At 34.6% G+C, this 27,362-nt stretch overlaps 1 protein-coding gene across 1 annotated transcript in view; it reads left to right on the forward strand.

The window, feature by feature from the left end:
* Positions 1-27,362, forward strand: part of LOC126777917 (uncharacterized) — a 90,839-nt gene that overhangs the window by 38,131 nt on the left and 25,346 nt on the right. The window contains exons 2-3 of the mRNA XM_050501228.1: positions 15,424-15,591; positions 26,639-26,761. Coding sequence (XP_050357185.1) covers positions 15,425-15,591; positions 26,639-26,761 — 290 coding nt within the window. The 5' untranslated portion in view covers position 15,424. The remainder of the gene's footprint in view (positions 1-15,423; positions 15,592-26,638; positions 26,762-27,362) is intronic.

Below are 27,362 nucleotides of genomic sequence, written 5' to 3' on the forward strand. Positions count from 1 at the left end.
ATGCGTAAAAATCTATTTTGTATAGCCTGTAGGCGGGCTATATTGTGTTCGCTAGTGTGTGCGAATGCGACACTAGCGTATGTAAGAATGGGTAGCGTATGTAAGCATAGGTAACAGTCGACTGATAAACATATATATTTATATATAATTTGTATAATTTTTTAATAAATAAATAGTACATCCTTTTATATATAATTCACCAACGCCAACGGGCCAGTCAAATATAAAATGTATAAAACAACGTTGTCGTAATATTTGTTCACATTAACATTACATAAGTACTACAGTTAAGGACTTAATCCTTAACGTAGTAGCTTCATAAGAAACAGGAAAAGATTCAATGCCCTCTGCGTGATCGTAGCGATGAGTCACAGGTAAGGCTACTGTCCGACCCGATATCCGACTCTTAAATATCTCTCACGACTCGCTTCGCTTCGACGGACAACTGCTTGCGATCCCTGAAAACGATTTATCTAAGGGTCAATTCACACGTACCACAACCACACCACAGCCACAACCACACCACAACGACGCCATGTGGTCGGGCGTAAATTTTGTATTGAAAATGAATATTACAATTTACACGTACCACATGGGTCCGTTGTTATCGACCACTTGTGTAATACGACCACATCGCAACCACATCGCGACGGCAACGCCGACACGCGGCGGCGGCACCGCGTGGCGGCGTTGCCGTCGTTGCCGTGTTCTTCTTATTAATAAAAGCCATAACAAGGATAGCAACAACAATCTTTCTCCTCCGGTCTTTTTATACTGATCACAACGACTCAAGTAGTGGGGATATCGAACAATGGGCTAGGCGGCGTGAGCGGTGCACGTGTTGTTTACAGATTTCTTGCTGCGCACGGCAGCGCAGGCGCCGTCATACACATATTTCACAGTAATATTTATTCAATAATTATTTTAAAACTATTTACGTCACACTCACAACAACACAACAAGGTAATATGTACAGTCTTGACCCTTCGTGGGGATTGCCCAAGCTGTTTATGCTAATTTTTTTTATTTACTTTACTGGTGCTAGGGCTTTGTATAAACTCGCCTGGGTAGATACAACCCACTCTCAGATATTCTACCGCAAAAAAGCAGGAACTGGTATTGTTGTGTTCCAGTTTGAAGGGTGATTGAGCCAGTGCAATTACAGGCACAAGGAACATAACATCTTAGTTCCCAAGGTTGGTGGCGCATTAGCGATGTGAGCAATGGTTAACATTTCTCACAATGAAAATGTCTATAGGCGTTGGTGACTACTAACCATCAGGTGGTCCATAGACTCGTCCGCCTTCCTATACTATAAAAAAATCAAATTTCATTTTATATTTCTACTGTTTTTTAACAGTGTTACTTAAAGTTATCTTTTTATTATGTATTGCGAATTAACCCATATGTATGCCTTCGATACATCAATGTCTTCCTATGTGTTCTAAGGTTGCCTTATATAGTGTGCGCTTGACAGAATACCATACGTGTAGTAATTTTCAAACGAAATTGTATTTTCTCACATATATCACCCGCCCTTAATCATTTTTTTCTTGTAACTGTACATTAGTCGAACAATGGAAAGATAAAAAGCTATTCATCAACGAATTGAACGGAAACCAAAATGTCATTACATTTAGAACGTTTTACAAAACATGACGTCATTGTGTTATTCCGTAATTACTTATTTATTTAATACTTTACTCAAACTGTACAACTCAAAATATACAGAACAAATGGCTGGTTCAATTATAAATAAATAAATAATTCTCTTACAGTTAACTTAGCTTAGCAAGTGCAAAAAAAGCGTAACTCTTCAAAAGAAAAATAACTTATATTACAATATATATATATATATATTAATGTTATTAACACACATGTGTGTGTTTTATTGAGAAAATTAAAAACGACACTCTACCAGTAGTTTGTCGGCAGCGGGAAATTGTATCGCAAGAATGCCTCTCAGAATTTATTGTTAACCTTAAGTCGTGTTCATACTCTATCATAATATGTAATCGCTTGGTTCGACAATTATACTGCATTCTTTTTAAAGTATTGAAAATCTGGGAGGCACATTTTTAAACAGACCGTAATTGGTCACCACCGCTTGGACCTTTCTCCACTAATGCGGGTTAGTGGATATGCATAGTGCTTGCTTGGGCTTGAACCCGTAATAGCTGCTCGTAGCTGGCCCATCTCGGCTCAGCTAATGGTAAAGTGATCCCATTTATTCGGCATCAGTGCAATATAAGCTCTATAAAAGATTTGTTTTTGTATTTTATTGATTCTCCAATTACTAAGCATCCGTGCACAGACGTTGACGTACTTTTACGACTCGCATAACGACAAAGTTAAGGCGCTTACGTCCTTGATTGCAGGATACGCTTAACAAAAATTTTCTTAGTCGGCTCACAAAATATCGCAAACCCGCACTTTTCTACTTCTAAGGAATATTCCAGCTTAACAACAATTTAGTTCAAGCTTTACAACAATTTAGTTTCAGCTTCGCAACAATTTAGCCTTAATGCCAGTCACTACAGAATTTAAAACGATTTTCTAATTTTCCATTTAGTTTCTGTAGTCGATTCAATCTCGGACGCTAAAACTTTTGCTAAATCCACGTTTCGAAGTTTCCAGAATGCTATTCCGTGGTTGTAAAGAAGATGGAGGTAGAATGCGTCTGTGTTCGTATATACGAATTCCTATGTATGAGTCTGATCAAAAAACTTTCTATCATGATTACAACAAAAACGAATTCATCCTGCGTAAAGTTTTAAATTGAAAGTTGTATATTTTTTATTAAAATCCGAATAAACCTAAACTTGAAAAATCAAAACTTTATTCAAGTGAATTCGTAGAATTACGTTTAATTCAATAAGATAAATTCAATCCAAACCGATCCGGAATGTAAATTCAACCAGGCAAAGAACAGACAAAAAACTCAGTAATTACACTTTTTAGTCAACCATATTTTACATATTCTATTAAATAATAATTCCCATTTGAGCGCAAAACGAAAAGTCATACTTTAAATTATTCAAATGTTTTAATAATCGAACATTCTGCACGAAGCCTTATAAAAACTCATTTTGCGAAACACGAGACCTAGGAACAATAGCTATTCGTCAGTTTTAGTGGATGTCTCGCTCCATTCAGTCTTTTAGGGACTTCGGGTGCTTTGTGAAGATGCAATAGACTGTCTAGATTCCGTGATAATACTTTATAATAGCGTTATAAAAGTAACAGACTTTAAATGTCCCATTGTTGAACATATTCCTTCTCTCTCTAAGACACGGTATGAAGCTTATTCAACCACGTCGTTCCAATGCGGGTTGGTGAATACATATGTATCAGATTTCCAACTGGCTGTCTCGTTCGTCTAGTGGTTAAATGTAAGGCCATTTGCATACCGAGATGGCCTAACTCCCATGTCGGACCAAGAAAAGTTATTCGTTTATTTCTATAGATAAATTCTCAATAGCAACCCGAATTCTAGAAGATGAAATATTATGTCCCTTGTGCCACACAGACTCACTTACTCTTCAAACCAGAACACAACAATGCTAAATATGCTATTTGATGGTAGAATATCTGATGAGTGGTTGTTCTTTCCCTGACTGCTTGCATAAAGCCCACCACCAAGTGTACAAAAAATTTGAATAAATTGAATTTCAATTACTTAATTGTGTTTATCTCTTGATGTATCAAATAACTTTTACTGACACTTTCTTAAGAGTAAAACTTAGGAGTATTTCAAAGTCTATGTACTTCGAATCAGCCTAATGACGTTTCCAGATGTTACTAACGTCCCCAAACACTAATTACACTTCTAATTTACTGAGGAATTGTTAATGGCCTGAGTTTTAATTTAGCCAAGAACGTGGGTTAAATGTAAAGCAGGCAGAGTTACATTTAGAAAAGAATATTTATTTTTTCAGACTCATCCATTTAGACGAGGAATAAAATGATGAACATCTTTATTAAATTTAGACCAATCAGATCCATTTTCAAACTAAATTGACGAATCATATGATATTAGTTTGAAAATAAATTCCGAAGATAAGATTTAAGAAACAGGAATTATATTTTAAATGAAAATAAATAAAAACACATAAATTGAAATATACTCACATAAGTTTCAATACAATTAGTAATAGTTTTTCAGATGAGACCCTAGCACGTTAAAGGTAGACGACATTTACATGAAAAAGTAAATAATATTATTGAATTTCTATTTGATATTATCATAACTGGAAAAAGAAGTTGTACCTTGGGTAATGACAGCGTTGAGTTGAATTTTACAACAAAGAAAATTTATTCAATATCGATAATATTAAATGCTGTGTCGCATAATTTCATGTGACATAAAAACTATGAGCGTCAGCTGAAGCTGACATTTAGCTGTGCTAGGCAAACGAGTGAAGTAATTAATGGCGCGATCCTATATTTTTAATTCTTTTTGAAATAGAAAATTTTGCGTTTAGAAATAAAATAATGTAACTTCTGTGTCCTTTAACATTATCCAACATGAATTAAATTTAATGGAATAAGAGTTCGAAATATTATAATGATTGGAATAGGTACTAGCTTTTAAAACTCCAATCAGTTCAATGAGTAAGGTGAATAAGCACCACGCCTATGCTCTCTCGGGATTATGTCTTTCTATCTACGGTAAAAGCTAACTAAAACTAGAATTTTAGGCTCAAATAGTATAATGATACTTCTAATAAAAACCTTATCATCGTAAAATAAATTGTATAATTGTAAACTTTGCAAAATTTTAAATCTGTTATATATTTACTTATAGTTTAGTTTTTAGTTTCCACTATACATTTTTAGTAGAAACTTAACAGAATTCTAAGATATAATATATTATAAAGGCATTTCTAAATTGATATATCTGTTAGTAGACGTGAACGTGACAGAATGAATTGAGAAATATCGATGACATTTTAAGGACAATTAAATATGTGAGAGAGTGTCTTCGGAATTTTGTATTTTTACGACTTTGACAGAGTAATAATGATATTAATAATAATGTCCTCCAGACCGATTTCGGCCACGGTTGCCAATCTTAAAAGAGATTATCCACCTGCGCAGGAAATATTATAGTGCACAAGTGTGTGCATAAACACAGGTGCACTCTTTCTTCACTCACTCTCATAATCCGATGGGACGGCAATCCGGCACAATCGGAAAGAGTTCAGGTGTAGGACCAACGGCTTTACGTGCTTTCCGAGGCACGCGAATGGTCACACACACTGAGGCATACTTCCAACGTCCAGCCTCCGGGATGCTACTGAGAATTTTCTGACAGAAAAACCCAATAACTTTTTATTTGCCCGACCTGGAATTGAACCCAAGACTTCCGGGTCTGTGGCCTTACATCAAGCCACTTTTTTTTCTCTCGCATTAGAAACCTTCAGAACGGTATGCGGGTCCCATGGGGGTAGAACCGGGTTATGTGGGATTCTTACCCACTAATATCACTGCAATGGCCATCGTTAGCACGCATCGGAGAGGCGGTGGGATCGTGTTAATATAACGCATCCGCGGCCTCTACCGTGCTGTGCTCCGCTCGTGGCTCGGCGGAGCTCTCCTCAGGGGTCGAAGGTACTCCTCGCTAGTGCGTACGGAAACGCGTGGCCATCCCGGCTTCGGTCCTCCTTAGGGTCGGCTGAAATAGGACACACGAGGCTTCCACATCACGCATCCACGGCTTCAGGGTTACGCCCTATCTTTTAAGCCCCGGGCATCTGGGATGTGGGCGTACTGATATACGCCCACATCCCAGACCAACGAGGCAGTTTGAAAGAGTATTTAATGCTCAACTAGCATAGAAAATACCATAAAAGCGAACTGTTTTATTATAGTACATGTATACGGACGAAAAAAAAATTAAATTTTGATTTCTTACGATTCACATTTAGAGTACTTACGCCCACAACAATAAATGGTTTATGTTTAGTTTTGAATCGAGTTCAGATCCTTTAAATTATTGTATCGTGTCTGATTTTTAGGATATCTTGTAAAATCTCCACGAACAAGAATTCATAAAAAATTATGAATATTTTTCCAATAACCATTAAATAAGTCAAACAAACCGTAAATTCTCCTTGATATTGAAATATGTCAATCAAATTCCTAAAATTTCATTTTATCTGACCTAAGTTACAAAACAACCGTGTCTTTATAATTGCCAACATTAGGGCCAATATTTATTTACTATCAAAGCCAATTTCAATTATATACAAAATAGTTGACGTCATTTCATTATATTAGGTCTCATTTAACGTTTGAAACTTATATTAATTCGAACTCGTTAAATTTAAGTATAGATGAAATATAACTTATTATTAATGGCTTTGATGCCAACAAGACCAATGAATAGAATGGTGACAATTTGACAACGAATTGGTTTGAATAACATGATTAAAACTTACGAAATAAACTTGAACGATTTTTACCAACCTCAATACATTTGACAAATTTTAATTTTTGTTAAGCGTATTTTGATTGGAATCTTTAATTTGGAAATTTACTTTATATGACATCGTTGTTTAAGGTAAGCAAAACTTTATGATAAAATTACCGACACCTGATTTGTAAATTAATGATTGACCTTTCAAGATAAGTAGCTACGGACCTATACCAGAACATATAAACAAACATATATTCATTCATAATATCGCCGTATTCGAGTAAAAATAAAAAAAAGCATTACAAAATATATATATAAATCACTCTTTGTTGTCACTATTCCACTTTAATAGCGTCTTAGCTATTCCCGATAGCAAAAGTTTTAAGCCATTTTTCATCCATACAAAGGCTTATCGAAGTCGTGCGAAGCCGGACGGGTTTTGTCCTGTCGCAATATCCGGTTTGCACTGGTTATATCCGGCTGAAGATAGGCTCAACACTATTGAATAAGATTGTATCTGTAAATCAAAACGGAGATGGGATTAAATATCGGATTGCGAGTCAAACTCGTAAAATTTGAAGGCACTAATTCCATTCAAATTATAGATTATTCGATAAATCCATTATAATCTACAAAAATACTAACGTGCTTTGCGAAGATCGCCTCTACTCTTTTATTGTGGCTCTTTCAGAATTTCATCCCACACCTGTTCTCCTATTTATTTGATTAATTAATTAACTCGATGTCACATTCGATATTACATTTATGTTGTTATATAACTTTGCAATGTTGTATGCAATTAAATATAAAAGTATTCATGATAAATATATTCAAACGACAAATATAAATTCAAAACAAAAACATATATTTTATATTAAATTTAGGATAGTATTACATAAAAAGCAGTTTTTGGAATCAAGGATAAAAAACCCGTAAAAAAAACTTTAACTCTACAAATCTAGGTACATGATATATCTATGTAATAAATAATTACCGTTTTGTGACAGCTGGTTCAACCAGAATTTAATAAGCTATTATTAATTTAATTTGAAAACAGATACACCGAGCCGAGATGGCCTAGTGGTAAGAACGCGTGAATCTTAACCGATGATCGTGGGCTCAAACCCGGCCAAGCACCACTGAATTTTCATGTGCTTAATTTGTGATTATAATTCATCTCGTGCTTTACGGTGAAGGAAAACATCGTGAGGAAACCTGCATGTGTCTAATTTCACTGAAATTCCGCCACATGTGAATTCTACCAACCCGCATTGGAGCAGCGTGGTGGAATAAGCTCTAAACCTTCAAAAAAGAGGAGAGGAGGCCTTTAGCCCAGCAGTGGGACATTCACAGGCTGTTACGGTTACGGTACGGTACACACGCACACATAATCATATAAAATGCTTTCAGAAAACTCTCAGTATTTATATAAATCAAGATGAATAAAACAGTAAAACAGTTGACATTTCAGATGCCAGAGATTAAAATACAAATTGAAAAAAATGTACGTTTTGATCAATTGCTGCTCTCATTGTTTTCAATGAAAGCATACAATAATGAAATTTAATAATTTTATTAAAGAAGATAAAATATTGACACAAATTGTTAACTATTAAATTATTGAATAATTTTATAGCCATCTTATTCAGTACGTATTTTAATATAATATAATTTTAATAATTTTACATTTTACCTTAATATTACATCTAAAGTTATTTAAAAGAACGATGTACGTATGTAATTTGTGTGCTACACAGCTCCAGTAAAGCGCAGAACCGAGAATGTTTCACTGCCAAGCAATTAACAACATTACTGATATAGAAATAAAGTCTGAAATAAATAAACTGCAGGACTGGCCTTCGAGAGCGTTAAAGCGAACCGAGGTGCAAAACGTAGCGCGCAGGAACGCTTCTACGAGAGCGTTCGCGTTACATTGCGACGCAGCGACGCGTAGAAATTAATGCGCTTATTCGAGCGTCCGCCCGTTTTCCGAGTGTCAGTAAATGTCTGTAATAACGTTGCCTGTAATAAATGTGTTTAATAAACTATTAATAGTAAATTTTAATAATGATTTACCAAGCAGATAACTTATATATAAGTTATAAGATAAGCAGATACTTAGCGACCACCTTACTGTGTATCTTAGTTCATTTTATATTATTCATGTTGAAAAAAAGAGAAAGATATTGAAGAAAAGAGTACAATCAGCCGCTGTGTATGGCTTTTGTGGATTACGAGAAAACCATTGATATCATCGAAACCTGGGCAGTGCTCGACTCATTGCAGAGATGACATATCGATTGGAGATATAATAATAATAATGTCCTCCAGACTGATTTCGGCCACGGCGGCCAATCTCAAGAGAGATTAGCCAACTGCAACTGCGAGGACATATTGTAATGCACAAGTGTGTACGCAAACAGAAGTGCACTCTCTATTCCTTAACACTCATTATCCGATGGGACGGCAATACGACACGACCAGAAAGAGTTCAAGCGCAGGACCAATTCAGGTGGTTTACGTGCTTTCCGAGGCACGGGAGTGTACACATTTCCAACTTTCGATAGAAAAACACAATTACTTTTAATTGACCCGACATAAGATTTGAACCCTGGACCTCCGAGGCAGTCAATAAACTCCAAAACCACATACACAAGTCAAAGCAAGACGTTTTCTTGAATGACTGTAGTGAGATCCAGCAGTGAGATATTTACTGTTATTTACTTACTATTTTGTGTATTTAAGAAACCAAACTAGCCATAAAACATGTCTATTATGACAGAATATTAATTGATTTGGTATAAAAGCGAAAACGTCAACAACGCCCACTCTCAACTATATCATTAAAAGTAATTAATTATAGTTATAATACAAAGGAAATTTAAAATATTAATAATAAAAGCATGTGAACCACATAATGTAAGAAAAACTACACGACCGTGAGTTCAGGAGTAAACCAACCGCTTTATCGCCAGCGTCCAACTTTACAACCAATTTCCATACTTTGGCCTGCTACTAAAAACATCTTGAAAAAACCCCCAACAACTTTTAAATTTCCCGAATCATGGTTACCTCAGGATTATTCGCTAATGATTACATCTTTTTTTTTATAGAATAGGAAGGCGGACGAGCATATGGGCCACCTGATGGTAAGTGGTCACCAAACGCCCTTAGACATTGGCATTGTAAGAAATGTCAACCATCGCTTACATAGCCAATGCGCCACCAACCTTGGGAACTAAGATTTTATGTCCCTTGTGCCTGTAATTACACTGGCTCACTCATCCTTCAAACCGGAACACAACAATAACAAGTACTGCTGTTTTGCGGTAGAATATCTGATGAGTGAGTAGTACCTACCCAGACGAGCTTGCACAAAGCCCTACCACCAGTAGTATCTTGTGTTACACTCTATTATATCTTAACTACTCTCTTGAATAATATCATTAGTGACGTAAAGTGTCATATATTTGCGATATCATTCAACATATTTAATATTCACTGCCAGGTTTGATATATTTGTTGAAAATAAAATCTATCAAATCCCGACACCTATATCAAAAGTGTACATTTTCACCTTCAGATTTCATTGACCTTCAATAAAAGGTCCTCTAAATATTCGCAGCTTTAATATTTTGCAACTGTACGAAATAGTGTTTGATTTCACTTTATTGCGTATTGCATGAGTGAGATTCAGGGCACTCAGTAGTTCAAACACGCCGCCCACTGGTTCAACAAAGCTCACAATGACCTTCCGATATTGCTTCATATCAAACATGCAATGTTTTTAGAATGCAATTCTTATGACGTCATGGTTTACGAACACGTTATCAATGGGTCACAGTCACCCATTAAGTTATTTCGGTTATAATTATGAAAAGTTAAATGAATATCAGTTCTAGTTTTGAAGAAATACTAGTTCAAACATTTGATCACAGATATTTATTATTGGGTAAGTCGAAGAAATTTAGTAATTATTTTGAAAATTCATGAGATATATTATTATTACCCTGAATAATAACTTAATCGTAATCAAGTTGGCACAGGCCTGTGCCTGAATTTTTTCGGGTCGTGTCATGTCGCCATCGACGGGATGACGACCGGACCTTATGATAGTGGTGGATAAAAATAGTGCACTTGTACAATATAATATGCCCTGCACAACTACAAGGCTAGCCCGCTAATTATATCACATCACAAATTGGTTTAATTGTTCATCTATTTCATAACTTTACATAAGCAAATGGTGAAGCAGGCTTTAAAAAAATATACTTTCAAAACCCATTTCACAAGGTTAAATACGAAAATCAAAAGTTATATAACATTCTATTCAGAAATTCCTTTTGTTCTTCTTACGTATTTGTGAAGTTTTACCTATTACCAAAGTTCGTTCTTATATCACTTAAGTAATTAAAAAAAAAAGTCACAAATCTTTGATGCATGTTCAAAACGTTTTCAGACAAACAAATATTTGATTCTTTGTAACAATAGCAATCTTCCAATAAGTCTTCTCTCAAAGTGATATTCGTTTTTCTGAAACAAAATGTTGTTCGACGCTCTCGCCGCTTATTTACTTTGTTTCTTTACATTATTTCGTTCCATCATTGTATTAATAAAACTCCTTGATGTATTTTCTTTTAAATGGTATTACGAAGAAAATTTAATATGATATTTCTCATATGATTTACCTACATTATACTGTATACTGAAATATGATTAATAAGTATTATTGAAACAATGATTAAAATTGTAGGTTTTATTGCTTCGTCGTCCAACCACAATCTTAAGCAGTGGCGTGGAATAAGTGCGAAATAAATTCCTGTTAAGGATTGGCATGGAAACTAAGCTTGCAATATTTACAAGATAATTCTCTCAAATCTTTATTAAAAAGCTGTTTTTAGCACACACCATATTTGTTATATAGCAAAGCTCGGCAAACGTTGGCATATATCTTGCATGTGACCACGCACACTCATTTTTATGGCAATCTCTGTATCTGTATTCGCTTATGTTAATCCATTTTGCTTTCTATTTTATTATCTGTTTAATACAGATCGAATTATAAATAGTGTATTAATCCTCGTTAGTCTTTTAAAATAATAGTCTATACGACCAAATTCTTATATCATCGATAAACAAAACTGAGGTGGGTTTTGTGTTTGAGAAACAGATTTGGATTCCAAAGCGAGATGGTGCCTATGAAATTCATGGTTAAGTAATAAATATATATTATATTTCATCCATATAACAGCTGCACATAAAGTATAGCCATAATTGTTATGAATAATAAAACTGAAACAATACCGTAACATATGACGCTCTCGTTACGTCTGTTAGACATTTTCAAATAACAATGGACATGTTACAACTTGGCAACACGTCCAATAAGTTGCGACGCGGCATCCGATTATACGGGTATGTCGGCTTTATTGAAGTCATTAAAGGATAAAGAGGCTTAACGCCTATGTAGATAGCACAGCCTTTAATAGATTTATAGGAAATGTTGATATTCAATTGGACTTTTATGTTAATATTTGATATTTACATCCAAAGATAATTGGATTTATTGGAATTTTAAATAAGTAGTAGATTTCATTGGGTTTGAATTATAACACATATTCTTAATTGTCTTCTATTTTTATTTTAGATGACTGATTGTCTATGTAACATACATTGAATACTCAAGTAATCATAATGGTTGCTTGAAATTTCTTTGCACGAATTAATAATAAAGTAAAGCTCTTACATCACGTTAAAACTGTTTTTGCTTTATTTAATGCAAGAAATTATAATGACAAAGTCAAAATATTTACTGACAATGTTGTTCCTCCTGTTCGATGCCTAGTCCACTACGAAGAATATATTATAGTGAATAAATGTGTGCGTAAACACAGGTGTAATCTCTATTCTCATAATCCGATGGCGTAGGAATAATGCACGAAAGCAGCAAGTTCGGCGCAGAAACAACGGATAGTGCTTAAGTGCTTGCCGAGCCACAAGAGTACAAACACTGTGACCTTTCAAACTCCGTCTGCTACTGAGAATGTTTAGACAGAAACTTTTCAAAGGACCTCAATACCCTCAACTGAGCGGGATACTATCATTCCTTAACAGTTTATCATAACTTTACTTTATAAAAGTTTTTGAAAGTCCTGTTGCTTATATATTACATGAATAAATAAAGAATTCTGCGCTGCTGCTGGGCTAAAGGACTGCTCTCCCTTTTTGAAGAAAAGGTTTGGAACTTATTCCACCTTGCTGCTCCAGTGCGGGTTGGTGGAATACACGTGTGGTAGAATTTCAATGAAATTAGACACATGTAGGTTTCTTCACGATGTTTTCCTTCACCGTAAAGCACGAGATGAGCTATAATCACAAATTAAGCACATGAAAATTCATTGGTGCTTGCCCGGGTTTGAACCCACGATCATCGGTTAAGATTCACGCGTTTTTACCACTGGGCCATCTCGGCCATATCATAATTGTATTCGATGAATTTACTTCCTTCCAGTTTCTGAACCGCTGATCAAAGTCAAATTAACTAATTTGGTCTTTAATCCGATTAGTCATTGATCGGTTGTAAATTATGACGCAATAGGCTACCAATGAGCGTGCAGATTAATTCCGAATTAGTTAATCTGAATCTTTATTATATTGTGTTTAGAAATACATTTTGATAAAAACTAATATTTGAACTGCAAACTTCTAACAAAATGTTCATGTATTCGAATTTATTACGCTTCATATGTTTACAAAAGGATTATCGGAATGTTAGAAGCTAAGCAGTAATACCATTAGCTTGACTTTCTTTACAATTACAAACCGATAACGAACATAATCCGTTACAATGCTACATTGCAAATTTTATGATAAGCGTTTTCCACTAATCTAGGCAGGTTGACTTTTCTTTGATTGGCTATGTCTTTCAATACCTTTTTTAATAAGAAACAAAGTCCTTCGACAATGTTTGCATTGAAACCTCTTTGGGTGTGAAAGTGAAATTTTATCATACCAACATATCTGAACATCACGACTTAAAATATAACATAATATGTTTTTTAAATAAATAAAAAAATATGTTTGTTTAAATAACATTCGACTTCATTATAAGCATAGATTAAATGTCAAGTTCTTATAAATCTCTGATCTCATCACGGTCTACGTCTCATATGAAAATCAATATACGATTCGCGAATAACGTCCCAGTTTTTTTAACTCCTCAATTTCCACGCATCTGCTCATTTACGAGACACGTACCTCGTTGAATATGACTTTATTCATTTACTTTATTAACTACTAGCTCTGTTTCATGGTTTCGGCTGCGTTTAATTTATATTATACATGATTTTTTTATTGTTCTATAATATACAACCTTTCTTAATGAGTACTTTTTAAAATGCATTAATTACATCAGACTAGTAAATTACAGAAGATATAGTAATAGACTAAAAAAGTCGAACGTCATCCTATTTTTTTTTTTTATATTCGCCGGGAGGGCAAATGACTCTACTCCACCTGATGGTAAGTGGTAGTAGAGTTCAAACGCGACGACGGCCAGTACAGACGAAAAACGCTCTGCACTAGCCGCCTTCGCCTTGCCGGCCCGCAAGATGCCTCTTCACGCCTCGTTTGAAGGAACCCGGGTTGTAAGAGGAGGGGAACACGTGAGCTGGTAAGGAATTCCATTTTTTGGAAGTGCGACAAAGAAAGGAGTTGCCAAATTTCTTTGTTCGCAATGGAATTGATGTCACAGTTAGGCGGTGACATCGAGAACCAACTCGCGTGGACTTAAGAAGGAAGGGGGAAGCAGTAATTAGATAGAATAATTCCTCAGAGCACTCGCCGTGATACAGTCGATAGAAAGCGCTCAGTACTGCTATCTCACGACGCAATTGTAAAGGTTCAAGGGTGTTTGTGACCTTTACGTCGCCAATAATGCGTACGGCACGTCTCTGCAACCGGTCCAAGGCCTCCAGTAGGTACTTAGCGGAGCCATCCCAAAGGTGTGAGCAATATTCCACGCAAGACCGTACCTGTGTTTTGTACAGCAGGCACAGTTGTTGTGGCGTGAAAAAACGCCGCACCTTGTTCAGAGCTCCGAGTTTCCGTGAAGCTGTTTTTATAACAGCCTCGATGTAATCCCTTGGACTAAGGTCGCAGCGAACGTCAATCCCCAGCATGGCGATTTTGCTTTGCATCACTAGCGGAGTACCACAGAGGGAGGGAAGAGGGGAAAATGTTCACTTTTTCGCTGTGAGAGCGCATACCTGTGTTTTCTTGGCATTAAACTCAACAAGATTATCAGAGCCTCATTTGGCGATGAGCTCTAACGTCCTATCGAGTTCAATGACAAGATCCTTCCGCCTCTCCTCAATTTCCGCTCGCCCAGCCACTGCGCGTCCGTGGTATCCACCATGCACTGTACTATCGTCTGCATAGCAATGTATGTTCCCAAGAGAGAGCATATCATTGATATGCAACAGAAAAATCAAGTAAAAATTTAAATACAAATAAATAAAAACTATACACATGATAGATAATGATTTTAGATGAGATGATGTTACACTTTATTTGAACGCCAACTTTACTATCTAACAGTACTGTGTATTGAGTTTCTCAAGTATGAAGCTTGAATGCGCTGGTGTTATTACGAAGATGAAAAATATTGAACATAAAATAGAGCAATGGCTAATATATAAACAGCTGACTCTTTATTTGACAATAATTGGCAATAGTGCTAAGTCGTGACTTGGTCAGTCGTGATCACTTACAACCGTCTTCTATGTTGATTTTTGTTCATGTGGCACTTGGTGGTGAAGGAAAACATCATGAGGAAACCTGTATGTATCGGATTATAATCTGCCAACCCACATTGTATTAGTGTGGTGAATTAAGTTCCAAGCTACTTCCCCAAAATTCCAGCAGTGGGATGTTTATAAGATATTTTTACTACCGTCGAATAATTTAAAAAAAAGTTACTAATGCCACCTTATTTGTTTCAGGATGCTGTCTCTGTGGCAGACTTGGAGTCTCATCGCATGTATATGCGCATGCGCAATCGGTCAGCGTATAGACCAGGAACCATTGCTGTCTCCTCGTCCAGCGAGAGTCAGGGATCGTGACGTCAAGACGGATGAACCGACTTGTGACCAACTGAAAGCTATGTGGCGGTAAGTCTATACTCGAAATTCCCGATGGGCTGGCATACGACCAACAAAGTTAAATTACGGTTTAGTTAAGGCTAAACTAACTAGGTTTATTAGGCTGTCGATTTCAAGGTCCCGCATTCGAAACCTAAGTCGGGCCAATTAAATTTATTGCTTATTTCTGCCACAAACTTCGCAATAACAGCCCTTAAATAAGAATTTAACTGTGTTTCTAAAAAAATATTTTAATCGTCGCTTCCACTATAAAATAAACCTATATTTCAAATTTCAGCCTTCATAATTTGAAATTTGAAAAAGAAATTAAATTTGATACTATTCTTTAGATGTCTATGTCACAAGTTATTATATATAGGTACTAGTTTTCGCTCACGGTTTCGCCTTCACTTTGATATATAAGGTCACCTTATATATCAAGATATATTCGAGATACTTGGTACCTTAATCCTTGTTAACGTTTCAAAACATACTACATAACAAACATACAAAGTTTTTCAAAACATAATAATCAATTAATTAGTTAAGACGTGAAAACGTAACAAACAAGCAAACTGAAAGATTGCCAACTAAGTTTCTTGACAGTTCTTATCCCTTCATATTTCAAATTGACGGTAGTTTTAAATTTTGTTTAAAATTAAAGCTTTTATGCATAGTGCACTTCAAATAAAGATGAATATGAGAGCAAATCATTATTTCAAAATCAGCTAAAATAAGACCAGTGCAGCCGCTGAAGCTGCTCAAATACTCAAGCGCCGCAAATATTCACTTTTATCCAACGAATATGAATTTGCGGGGCTGGTCTTTGAAACATTTGGTCCAAGGTCGTCCGATACAAAAAGAATCATAAAAAATATTTCTAAGAAATTGGTCCACACTTCTGGTGACCCAAGACCTGGCGCTTATTTAGCCCAAAGGCTGATTCTAGCGGTGCAGAGAGGCAATAGTGCCAGTGTCTTGGGTACAATGCCACAGGACAATATTTTAGACGGCGTGTTTCAGCTTTAAATTTGTAATGTGTATTTTGTTCTTTTTATTTTAATTTTATATGTCATAAAAATGTCTGTACATAATCAATGTCATGATGTAAATATTTTAATGATATTAAATAAAAATCAGCTAAATAATAATTTCTTCTAAATATGCAAATTAAATATCTCCGTCCGTTCGATTTCTTTCGAACCAAATACATCGTTTTATGTTACTATACTTTCAATTACTTTCATATAATCCTGTAAAAGGAAGTTTCAAAGGCACTTAAAAGTTTACTTGAATAATGTATAATACGATAGCAATGACACTACTTTCAACTTTAATTGAATAAATTGAACTTTGCCTTTCACAAGAGTTAACTGATCTTCGTAACAATTATGACATTAATTAAATAAAACTATATTAACACTTAAGCTTTTAATAATTGCGAACGTTATTTGGATATTTAGTTATCTCGCTTGGTTGCAATTTGTGGTGTTATATATAATAATTGTTCGGTACGGTAATTTTATATGCAATAGTATATAACAGGATATTGTATAATGTCTTCCAGACCGATTTCGGCCACTGCGGCCAATTTTAAGAGAGAGTAGCCAACTACGCAGTAGATATTATAGTGCACAAATGTGTGCCAAACACATATGCTCTCTCTATTCCCTAACTCTCATAATCCGATGGGACGGCAATTCGATACGACCGGAAAGAGTTCAGGCGCAGGACCAACAGCTTTACGTGCTTTCCGAGGCACGGGAGTGACCACACTTTCAACTTCCAGACTCCGTGCTGCTACCGAGAATTTTCTGACAGAAAAACCCAATAACTTTTTATTGGCCCGACTTGGGAATTGAAATCAGGACCTCCGCGTCTTCGGCTTTACATCAAGCTAGACTAACTACTACACTACACTACACTACACTTGACCAACGAGGCAGTCAATATTAGTATCTGTCGTTATTGACTGGATTAGTGAAACATTTTAATCCATAAACACATTCATTTCCACGTGTGGTTAATATTTGAAACATCGTGGATTTTCAAGTCCGGACAAGCACCGATGAATTTTCACATTATAAATTAATAAAGTTTTTATAATTCGCATAATTATAACATCATATTTATATCCATATAATAAAAAAGCATATACCAAAATATTTTATTATCTGATATATACATATCGATAACCAATGTATATAACTTTCATTTATATAATTTTAAAATGCTAAGTGTTCGTGTAGTGTGTTAGTGTAGTAGACACTTAAAATACTCGAGAATGATGAATTTTGTAATAGAAGAACGATTTAGTGTGGCGTATTATTACATAATATTCCATTTTAATACAAAATTTACATAGTAAAACTCACGTTTACGCATGTGCATAGTTAGTCAGCTTTTGCTATATATCTAAAATTTCGTCTTAAAAGCATAAAAAAGCAATAATAAACTTTACTGGTGGTAGGGCTTTGTGCAAGCTCGTCTGGGTAGGTACCACCCACTCATCAGATATTCTACCGCAAAACAGAAGTACTTAGTATTGTTGTGTTCTGGTTTGAAGGGTAAGTCAGCCAGTGTAATTACAGGCACAAGGGACCATCAGGTGGCCTATATGCTTGTCCACCTGCCTATACTATAAAAAAATAAACTTTTCAATTAAATGTTAGTGTTGAATTACAGTTGATTTAATATTTAAGCTCAAATCTTCATAACTAAATTAAATTGAGGAATTCAAATAGAAATGGGAAACGTGAAGCTGAATCGCGAAATAGATTTGCTATTGTCCAATAAAGTGGAATACCACAAAGCCGGCACAGATCAATAGGCCTAGCGCAGAACACGGCATAAGGGAAGTGACATCGATCAGATTGTAAATGTATATAATAATATTAATGTTGGTAATATAATATGGACGTCCGACTGATTTCACCAATGGTGGCAATCCTCAAAGGAGACTAACCAACTGAGCGGACATATTATACTATGCAAGTATGGGCGCAAGCAAGAGTACTTTCTATCCCTTAATTCTCATAATCAGATGGGACGGCAATCTGACACGACCAGAAAGTGTTAAGGCACAGGAAAAGCTGTACGTGCTTTCTGAGGCACCGGAGTGTACACTACCAATTTCCAGACTCCGAGCTACTACTGAGAAGGGACATAACATCTTCGTTAACAAGTTTGGTGGTGCCTTGATGATATAAAGACGGTTAATATTTTTTAAAGAGCCAATGTGCGGTGGTGTCTTACTATCATATATATTTTATGCTTTAAAAAATGTAGAAATGACATTAGTTGCAGATGCCATTTCCGCAGTATCATGGTTATTGGTAATGCCGACCGTACCCGTGGTTATTACGGATTACTCGCGGTAAATGTCATACGAATATACCAAGCGCTACAAATGTTGAATTCAAATGTACCTATATGCTTTTTTATTTCACTTACTTTACTTATGAATTTTGATTAAACTCCTCATATATAGTATCAAAACTTAGTCTGTTTGATATTTATGAAAATTGGCACATCGCTGTTTATTTTAATGAAAGTAATGTATTGGGAGTAAGAACGACTCGTATGCCGTGACCTCTAACGGCATTACTCTCTTATGCTGTCACAACGCCCCTTAGCCGCTGTTCTTTATACGTTGCTATTTTTATTTATTTCACGCCATGTTTTACACTTTTTTATATAAATATAAAAAGCAACTAACAAACTATGTCAAAATTATATGATTAATAAAATTAAGATTAATATCACAACTCCAATATAAACCCAGATTCAATGAACAAAATAATATAATTATATCAATATCATGAAAATATGAGTTATATATGATATAATCGGATATATCGTTCAACATCAGAATATCAAAATTAACTTCGTGTAAGAGGTAAGCGCAGGTATCCTATATGTTAAGAAATCGTATAAACTATCTTTATAAAAAATCATCGAAATTCGTTTATAGTTTTGTTTGAAAGAGTAACAAAAATTCATCCATTCAACCTTACAAACTGTCTCGTTTATAATAATAGTTGATTTAATCAGTGCTATCAACAGTTTTGAATGTAGCTTCGAGAAGAACCATTAAAAAACTCAACAGTTAACCTGATCGAATTAAATTAAGATTGATTCGCCTTTGTTTTCTCTTTCATGAAGCCCACCTCCACAGACGTATTTCCCGTACCTTTTCTAAGAACCACAAACGAAATATCAGTATTACATTTTTTTTCTTTTTCATTGACCCAGATATTGTGTGCCAGTTATTTTTCCTTAAAGAAGTGTCATTCGTTTTTTTTATGTGATTAATTAGTTTGAAGATAAGCAAAGTACATGGTCAACGTAGTTTGTTATATATAGCAAATAGTTTTTTGACTCATCTTTCGCTTGCCTTTAAGTAATTGATAGCTAAAGTTTTGAACGAGTTTAAAATTGATGAGAGGAGAACTTAAATATAAAGTAAAGCTACGTGGTCGTGTTTTAATATAATTACGTTCATGTAAAGGTAGGGTTGCCACCTTCGAGTAAAAAAAATACAAATAAGATTAATTCAAGACCACTTAAAGTTTTCGTTTTAATATTTAATTTATTCCTAGACTGTTCGTTTGTGTACCGAACCGAACCGAACCGAAACAGCCTGTGAATGTCCCACTGCTGGGCTAAAGGCCTCCTCTCCTCATTTTGAGGAGAAGGTTTGGAGCTTATTCCACCACGCTGCTCCAATGCGGGTTGGTGGAATACACATGTGGCAGAATTTCAGTGAAAGTAGACACATGCAGGTTTCCTCACGATGTTTTCCTTCACCGTAAAGCACGAGATGAATTATAATCACAAATTAAGCACATGAAAATTCAGTGGTGCTTACCCGGGTTTGCATTTTTAATATTTATTTAATTAAATTAGTATTTCGAATAAAATGTTATCCTATATAAAGACTACGTATAAATAAGTTAAAAACGTTGCGTAAATGTATTGTTTCTACTAAGCTTACACTACGTTAGGAACAAAACACATTAATGTATCTTATAATATTAAAAGGCGACCTCCACCCGTAGACACTATACACCATCAATGCGCCACCAACCATAAAACCACTAGATATTATAAAATTAAACTCCCTCCCACCGCCTCACGCTTAAAATGCAATATTACATACCTAGACAGATTATAATCAAAGCCAAGCCGCAATTGTCCGGAAAAATCCAGTTAGTTGGTAACCCTATAGATCTTATGTGTGGGTTTTAACTCAATTGCTTAAATAACCTTTCCTTATTTTTAAACCATCATATAATCAATCTCTGTACTGTTTGCAATAAATCTTCATTGTGATGAAAATATTTTCACGTTTACATATTGATAATTCGTGCAAACAAATTTCGTTTAAAACATACTTTCAATTAAGTTGTTTTATTTACATTTCTCGTATAAATTCATAGTGGCGAGCGATGCGATGTCATAAGCTATGACTTTGTAAGCGTTTGACAGTATATATATATATATATATATATATATATATATATATATATATATATATATATATATATATAAATAATCGTTTCCACCATTTCCATATATATATATATATATATATGTATGCCATATGTGTATTCCACCACATGCAGGTTTCCTCACGATATTTTCCTTCACCGTCAAGCACGAGAAGAATTATAATAACAAATTAAGCACATGAAAATTCAGTGGTGCTTTGACATGGGTTTGAACCCACGATCATCTGTTAAGATTCACGCGTTCTTACCACTGGGCCATCTCGGCTATTATATACATTTTCACCTTCCATTTAAAAAATGACATCGACAATGCTTCATCACAACAAACGTCAGACCATTTATCTACATTTGACTTTGATTGACTTCGTATGTAAATATATATAATGTCAAATTGACGATAATAAATTCCATCCGATTTATCACGAGCGCGACGTATATTTGCATAGAATTTAAGCTTACATTGAAATTTAAAAATTTATTTTATTTTTTGTAGTAAATATTTAAAAATGGAATTTATTATATTTACACTATAATACCGTTTATCCTGACTAACTATTAAGGCACGGTGAAAACTACTGAGTCTATAAAGCTGTTTGAAACGTAAGCATCCGCTAATTATTTTTGGGATACTTCAACCTTAAGGGAGGAACATGTAAGATATACCATAATTGCGTATTAGATAGATACCAAGAGCAAATTTTTATTTAATTAAAAAATATCTCGGGATAAATCGGATCGAAGTAGGGATAGGCGACTTGTTAATTTATAAAGGCGAAAATTTAACAAATAATTAATACCAATATTATATTAACAAATTCCATGTCTATCTAAATGTTATTTACGTTAAATTCTCCACACGGTATGTGAAGTATTCCATTATAGAAGCTGGCATTCATTGTTTAAAGGTTTTCATAACAACATGATAATATAGTGTGAATACCAATTCTACGAATACAATCCCTGAACTATTTATTATATTTTGATAGGAAAAATATTGCCATCTCTCTCTCTCTCTCTCTCTTGAATAAGAATTTAATAAGCAAGAAAATTAGAAATTTTAAATAAATAACATAATTAAAAATTAAAACATTAAATATGCTTATTGGCCTAGACTGTCTTAAGACTGAGTCAAAGTTTTTTTTTAAATTATAATATTATAGAATTCTTGCTTTCCTTGTGTTTGTAATTCACCTAGTGCTCGACGGTGAATTGCTTCCAAATTGTGACCCAACCCGCGTCATAGTCGCGTGATGGAATAAGCTGCAAACATTTTCCTCTAAAGGAGAGGAGCCAAAGATAACGTGGATGAAGGAAATACCAGAGAGAAAAAAAACTTGGATCATAAGCAAATTCAATATTGAAGAAGACAATGTAGCCACCACAACAACAGAGGCGAAGAATTACTATCCCGTTGGGAGGGGTAACGCGGCAAAGAAGATACGCACAATAGTTGTATTTTATACCACTGACATCGAAGACGCGTTGGGAACACAGGTAAAGAGAGCACAAATGGCAACTACCAAGGAGATTCGAAATTACAACCTAAAGATTGCGATCCATAAGAGAGATGACCGGATTATGTTAACTAGCCAAATATCATCCAGACCAAAAAAAGCCCCATAAAAACAACTAATACCCCTTCTAGGAAGTCAAATGGCCCACATTCAAGTCAATGAAGTAGTCGTCTGGACTCTACGACATCAGAAGCTTTTAACCCTGAAACGTAGATTATATCACTGCCTAGTAATAAACATGAAAGAACATTAAAATAAATTAAATACAAGACACACAACATGTGTGTAAGGTTACGATTATAAAATAAAAAATTGAGACGGTTCCAGGTTGTTACTTTTATAAAGTCGACTTTAAATTAAGATTTATAAGCACTTCCAAGATCTTACTTGAATGAAGTACATTTTTATGTTAGAATAGTTAGTTAAACTTATTCTTAATAATACTATTTGATTTAAAAGGAATGTTCATATTACATTAAATTTTTCATTACAAATTTGAAGTCTACGGTGTAAACGAAAGAAAAGTTAATAAAGACTTATTTGATAAACAGAAATGACATTTTAACAGCAACGAATACATATATTATATATTACAGAAATAGCTGTGACTTCTAGAATAGCTTATCTCTGCTAATTGAAAGGCAAAAATAATAATGAATACTAGAATCGTGTGCTTATTTACATTTAAAATAATTTAAGAGGTTATTTAAACTTGTTCTGAATTGATTTTTTTTTACTTTGTTTTCGATTGTATCTAATGTTGGTATGTAATGGTTTTATAATACACCACCATTATAGTAACATAATATTAACACAAATTAAGCACATGAAAATTCATTGGTGCTTGCCCGGTATTGAACTCACGATCATCGGTTAAGATTCTACCAGTGATCATATACTGGTGATCTACCAGTGGTTAGAACGCGTGATAATTCGCGTGATCTGGGAGAGAATAATTACTTAGAGAGACGATTTATTAAGAAAAGTTTTAGGTATTAGATTACTTTAGGTCAATAACCGTAAACGTATAACCTGGTTAATTTTATACAAGGAACTACAGACAGAAGCTACTATATATATATATAATATACTAAAATATAAGCTCTAACCACCATTATAGCACGCTTAATGTTACTATATCTTACGATGTAAATAATTACATAAATATTGATATTCGTGTTGGACAAAGTTGGTCAAACAAATCACCATCATCCCCATTCGTCATATTTTCTATTACCAAACAGCAATACTTAATTCCGTGTTCCGGCTTTATTCTATATATAGATTAATTTCCTGCATGTCTCGCTGCTGTACAAAGGCTTTAAGACGATTTGGGAACTAAACCCCTGTAATGTCCAGTGGGTTTACATTTTTCTCCGAAACAAAGTGATTGTCACATTACATTTTCTACACGATAAAGTATTTAATGGTTTCTAAATACTTAGCATTTTAAGCTTCCGAGTCGGTCCGGATTAAAACCTTTATTCTTAACGTACTTAGTTCACTACGGCTTTAAGACATATTATGAAGTTTTAAAACAAAATTATACCATGAAGTTTATTTGACGATGAATTCAGAGTGAATCATGACTTGCAGAAGAAATCGCATAGTAAAGATACTTAAAGAATTAAGTAGAAGTCTGTGAGTGTCCCCCTGCTGGGCTAAGGCCTCCTCTCCCTTTTTGAGTAGAAGGTTTCGAACTTATTCCACCACGCTGCTCCAATGCGGTTTGGTGAAATACACATGTGGCAGATTTTCAGTGAAATTAGACACATACAAGTTTTCTCAAGATATTTTTCTTTACCGTCAAGCACGAGATGAATTATAATCACAAATTAAGGACATGAAAATTCAGTGGTGCTTGCCCGGGTTTGAACCCACGATCTTGCTTAATTACTGCATTACTTATCAATACATATTATGTAATGTTATATATGTACGGAAAAATATTAATGACTTTGTGAGAAAATGTGATACTCATAACATTAGTATACGGTTATATAACAGGATCCCAGAAAGCGCTCTAAAATGACATTTACGGACTGTTACTGTTTATATATATATATATATATGTTGCGCGTTTAACTATACATACTTTCCATCTTTTAAAATATTCACATAGAAATACAACTGATTTGCCGAATGAACTGATAGCATGAAGTAAATTTGAATTTAATATAATTCGACCAGAAATAACAGACATATTTCTAAAACAGTGAATTTAATACAAAAAATCTCAAAAATGACTTTCAAAGAGGGCTATCAACAATTACTTCCAATGGAAGTGTTTATTATAAAAACTCGTCGAAATGGAATCCACTTTTCTGTAATTCCATAACAATGAAATTCAATTCAAACGTGATACAGGAGGAATTTTTTTCAATAAAATATCGCATTTATTTTTGGTAACTAAAGTTATACAACCAGATTATTTCATCATGTGTGAAAGGGTACATATAAGCGGCTCTTTTGATAAGTATATGATCGATTTTTTTACATATTAACAATTTGATAACTGAAATATCCATATAGACTATTCTTAACAATTCACCGTGTGTACTGGATAACTTCTCTTCTGGGTTCAGAAATGACCTAACAATAAAGGGTACAAAAGATTGAATACCTTGGATCTTTTCACGTCATACACACATTATCACACACAGTATTCCTGTATCTTCGAGAAGCTCGTCTCGACTTCGTACTGTTAAAATTTATACAAAAATGCCTTATCCATTTCTACCCCATAAATATTCCTTTCAAAGCGGATAATAAAATAAACCTATTTTATTTATTTAATAAGCACACTAACAATATACATATTACATAATACACACACAGCGTACACATACTAAATAATTTCTGATATGTATATCAATTGTAAGTGAACGTAACAATCATAGAATCATAACGTGAATACGATTTATTAATAAATTTTCCACATTTCAGTTTCTAGACTGTGTAGTTCAAACCGTACGTTGATAAATATTTACGACTGTTTACTGTACTCCTCGCTAGGTTATAAAATAATACGTATTATCGAGTAACAGTCTCGTTCTCCTTTAGTATGTATCAATATAATTATGTACTATATTATATGTATCAAGCATTTCGGATCCAAACAAATCACGTACTGCTACTATTGAGCAAATGCACTTTTTTAAATTAATATATTAAAAATGGCACATATTAATTCGAACAGGTTTCGATTTGTTCTTACGAACGAATCTTAGACACATACATGGAATTAAAACTTCAGATATCACTCGATAACTGTAACACAGAAAAACGTTTAATATCAAACGTTCATGTTTTTCAAGGTCGAGATCTTGTAATGATCGTTTACGTAACGACGCCTACAACAGAACAACACAAGTTAATGGATGCGACACTTACTTGTGTAAAGGTCGTATGACATCCTAATATTATAAATTCTAAAATGACATAGTTGTTTATTGTTTGTTTGTTACGCTAAAATAAATACACTTTTTGATATTACATTGGATTGGATATTACGGCGGACGGGTAAATGGGCCACATAATGGTAAATGTTCTCCATCACCCACAGACATTGTTGATGAAATATTAACCAAGGAATGGTTCCCTGGTCCACATAACATGTGCTTATTTACTAAGGCTCACTCACCCTTTAAACGGACATTACAATTTTACAGTAACACACATATTTATATGTTACACAAGTATGTGAAATAGTAAAAGAAATAAGTAACAATCTAGAAGAGTAAATAAGAAATCATTGCATTTTCATGTGCAATAATTTTTATTTATGAACCACCATGAGCTTAGAGAAGGCAAACGTCGTGAACTTGTGTATCCACTCGCAGAAACAGTATGGTGGAATTCATTCCAAAAACCTTTCTACTCAAGAGGAGGCATTTGCCTAGCAGTGGCTACAGCTGTTACTTTAACTTTAAGAAGTATTATTTTTGTATACCTGCAAATTAAAAAAAAGATTTCGGGTACATATGCAACTTATCGCAAATCTGTATTTTTACTTTATACAAATAATACATATATTTAATGTTGGTACAGGTTCTCGAAGAGGCAAGCTCGTGCTCCGGAGCTGATTAACGAAGTACCTGCCGTGCCCTACCGCGACCCGCTGATGTATAATGAGTGGCCGGTCTACACTGCGATGCCTCGCGCCGCTCCAAGGTAAGAAAAATAAAATAAAAATTCGTATGTGTTGTGCTGTAAGTAAAATATCTCTTCTACGACGGTAATAATTATTTCAATAAAATTAAATCAGAAATGATCTGAACTGTGCCACTAAACTTGAGAACCTTGAGAGATGTTATGTCTCTTGTGCCTGTAGTTACACGCACTCACCCTTCAAACCGGTACACAACAATACAATACATTATTGGTAGAATATCTGATGAGTGTGTGGTACCTACAAAACATGGGTACAAGAGCCCGGAGGTTAAAAATTGGCAGACTTTCAATCGCAAAGCAAAGCCCTTCCCCTGAACTTTTTTTGGTTATGGCATATTGCTGTCCCAATTGATTTTGAGAATGAGGCATTTGAGAGTGCACCTGTGTTTGCGCACACACTTACACTGTTATATCGTCTGCGAGATGGCTTAGAATGCTACATATACAAGACCCTTTTATTTTTATACCTAATCAAAAAAATATCAGTGTATGAACACCAGTTCTAGGAGTTGTGGCTCATTCATGTTCTATTTACGCGCTGCTCCGAAGTATTAAATTTTTATGAAGCAATTGTTTTAATAGGTGATTAATGGAAACAGCT

The sequence above is a fragment of the Nymphalis io genome, chromosome 24, assembly GCF_905147045.1.
Source record: "Nymphalis io chromosome 24, ilAglIoxx1.1, whole genome shotgun sequence".
NCBI lineage: Eukaryota > Metazoa > Arthropoda > Insecta > Lepidoptera > Nymphalidae > Nymphalis > Nymphalis io.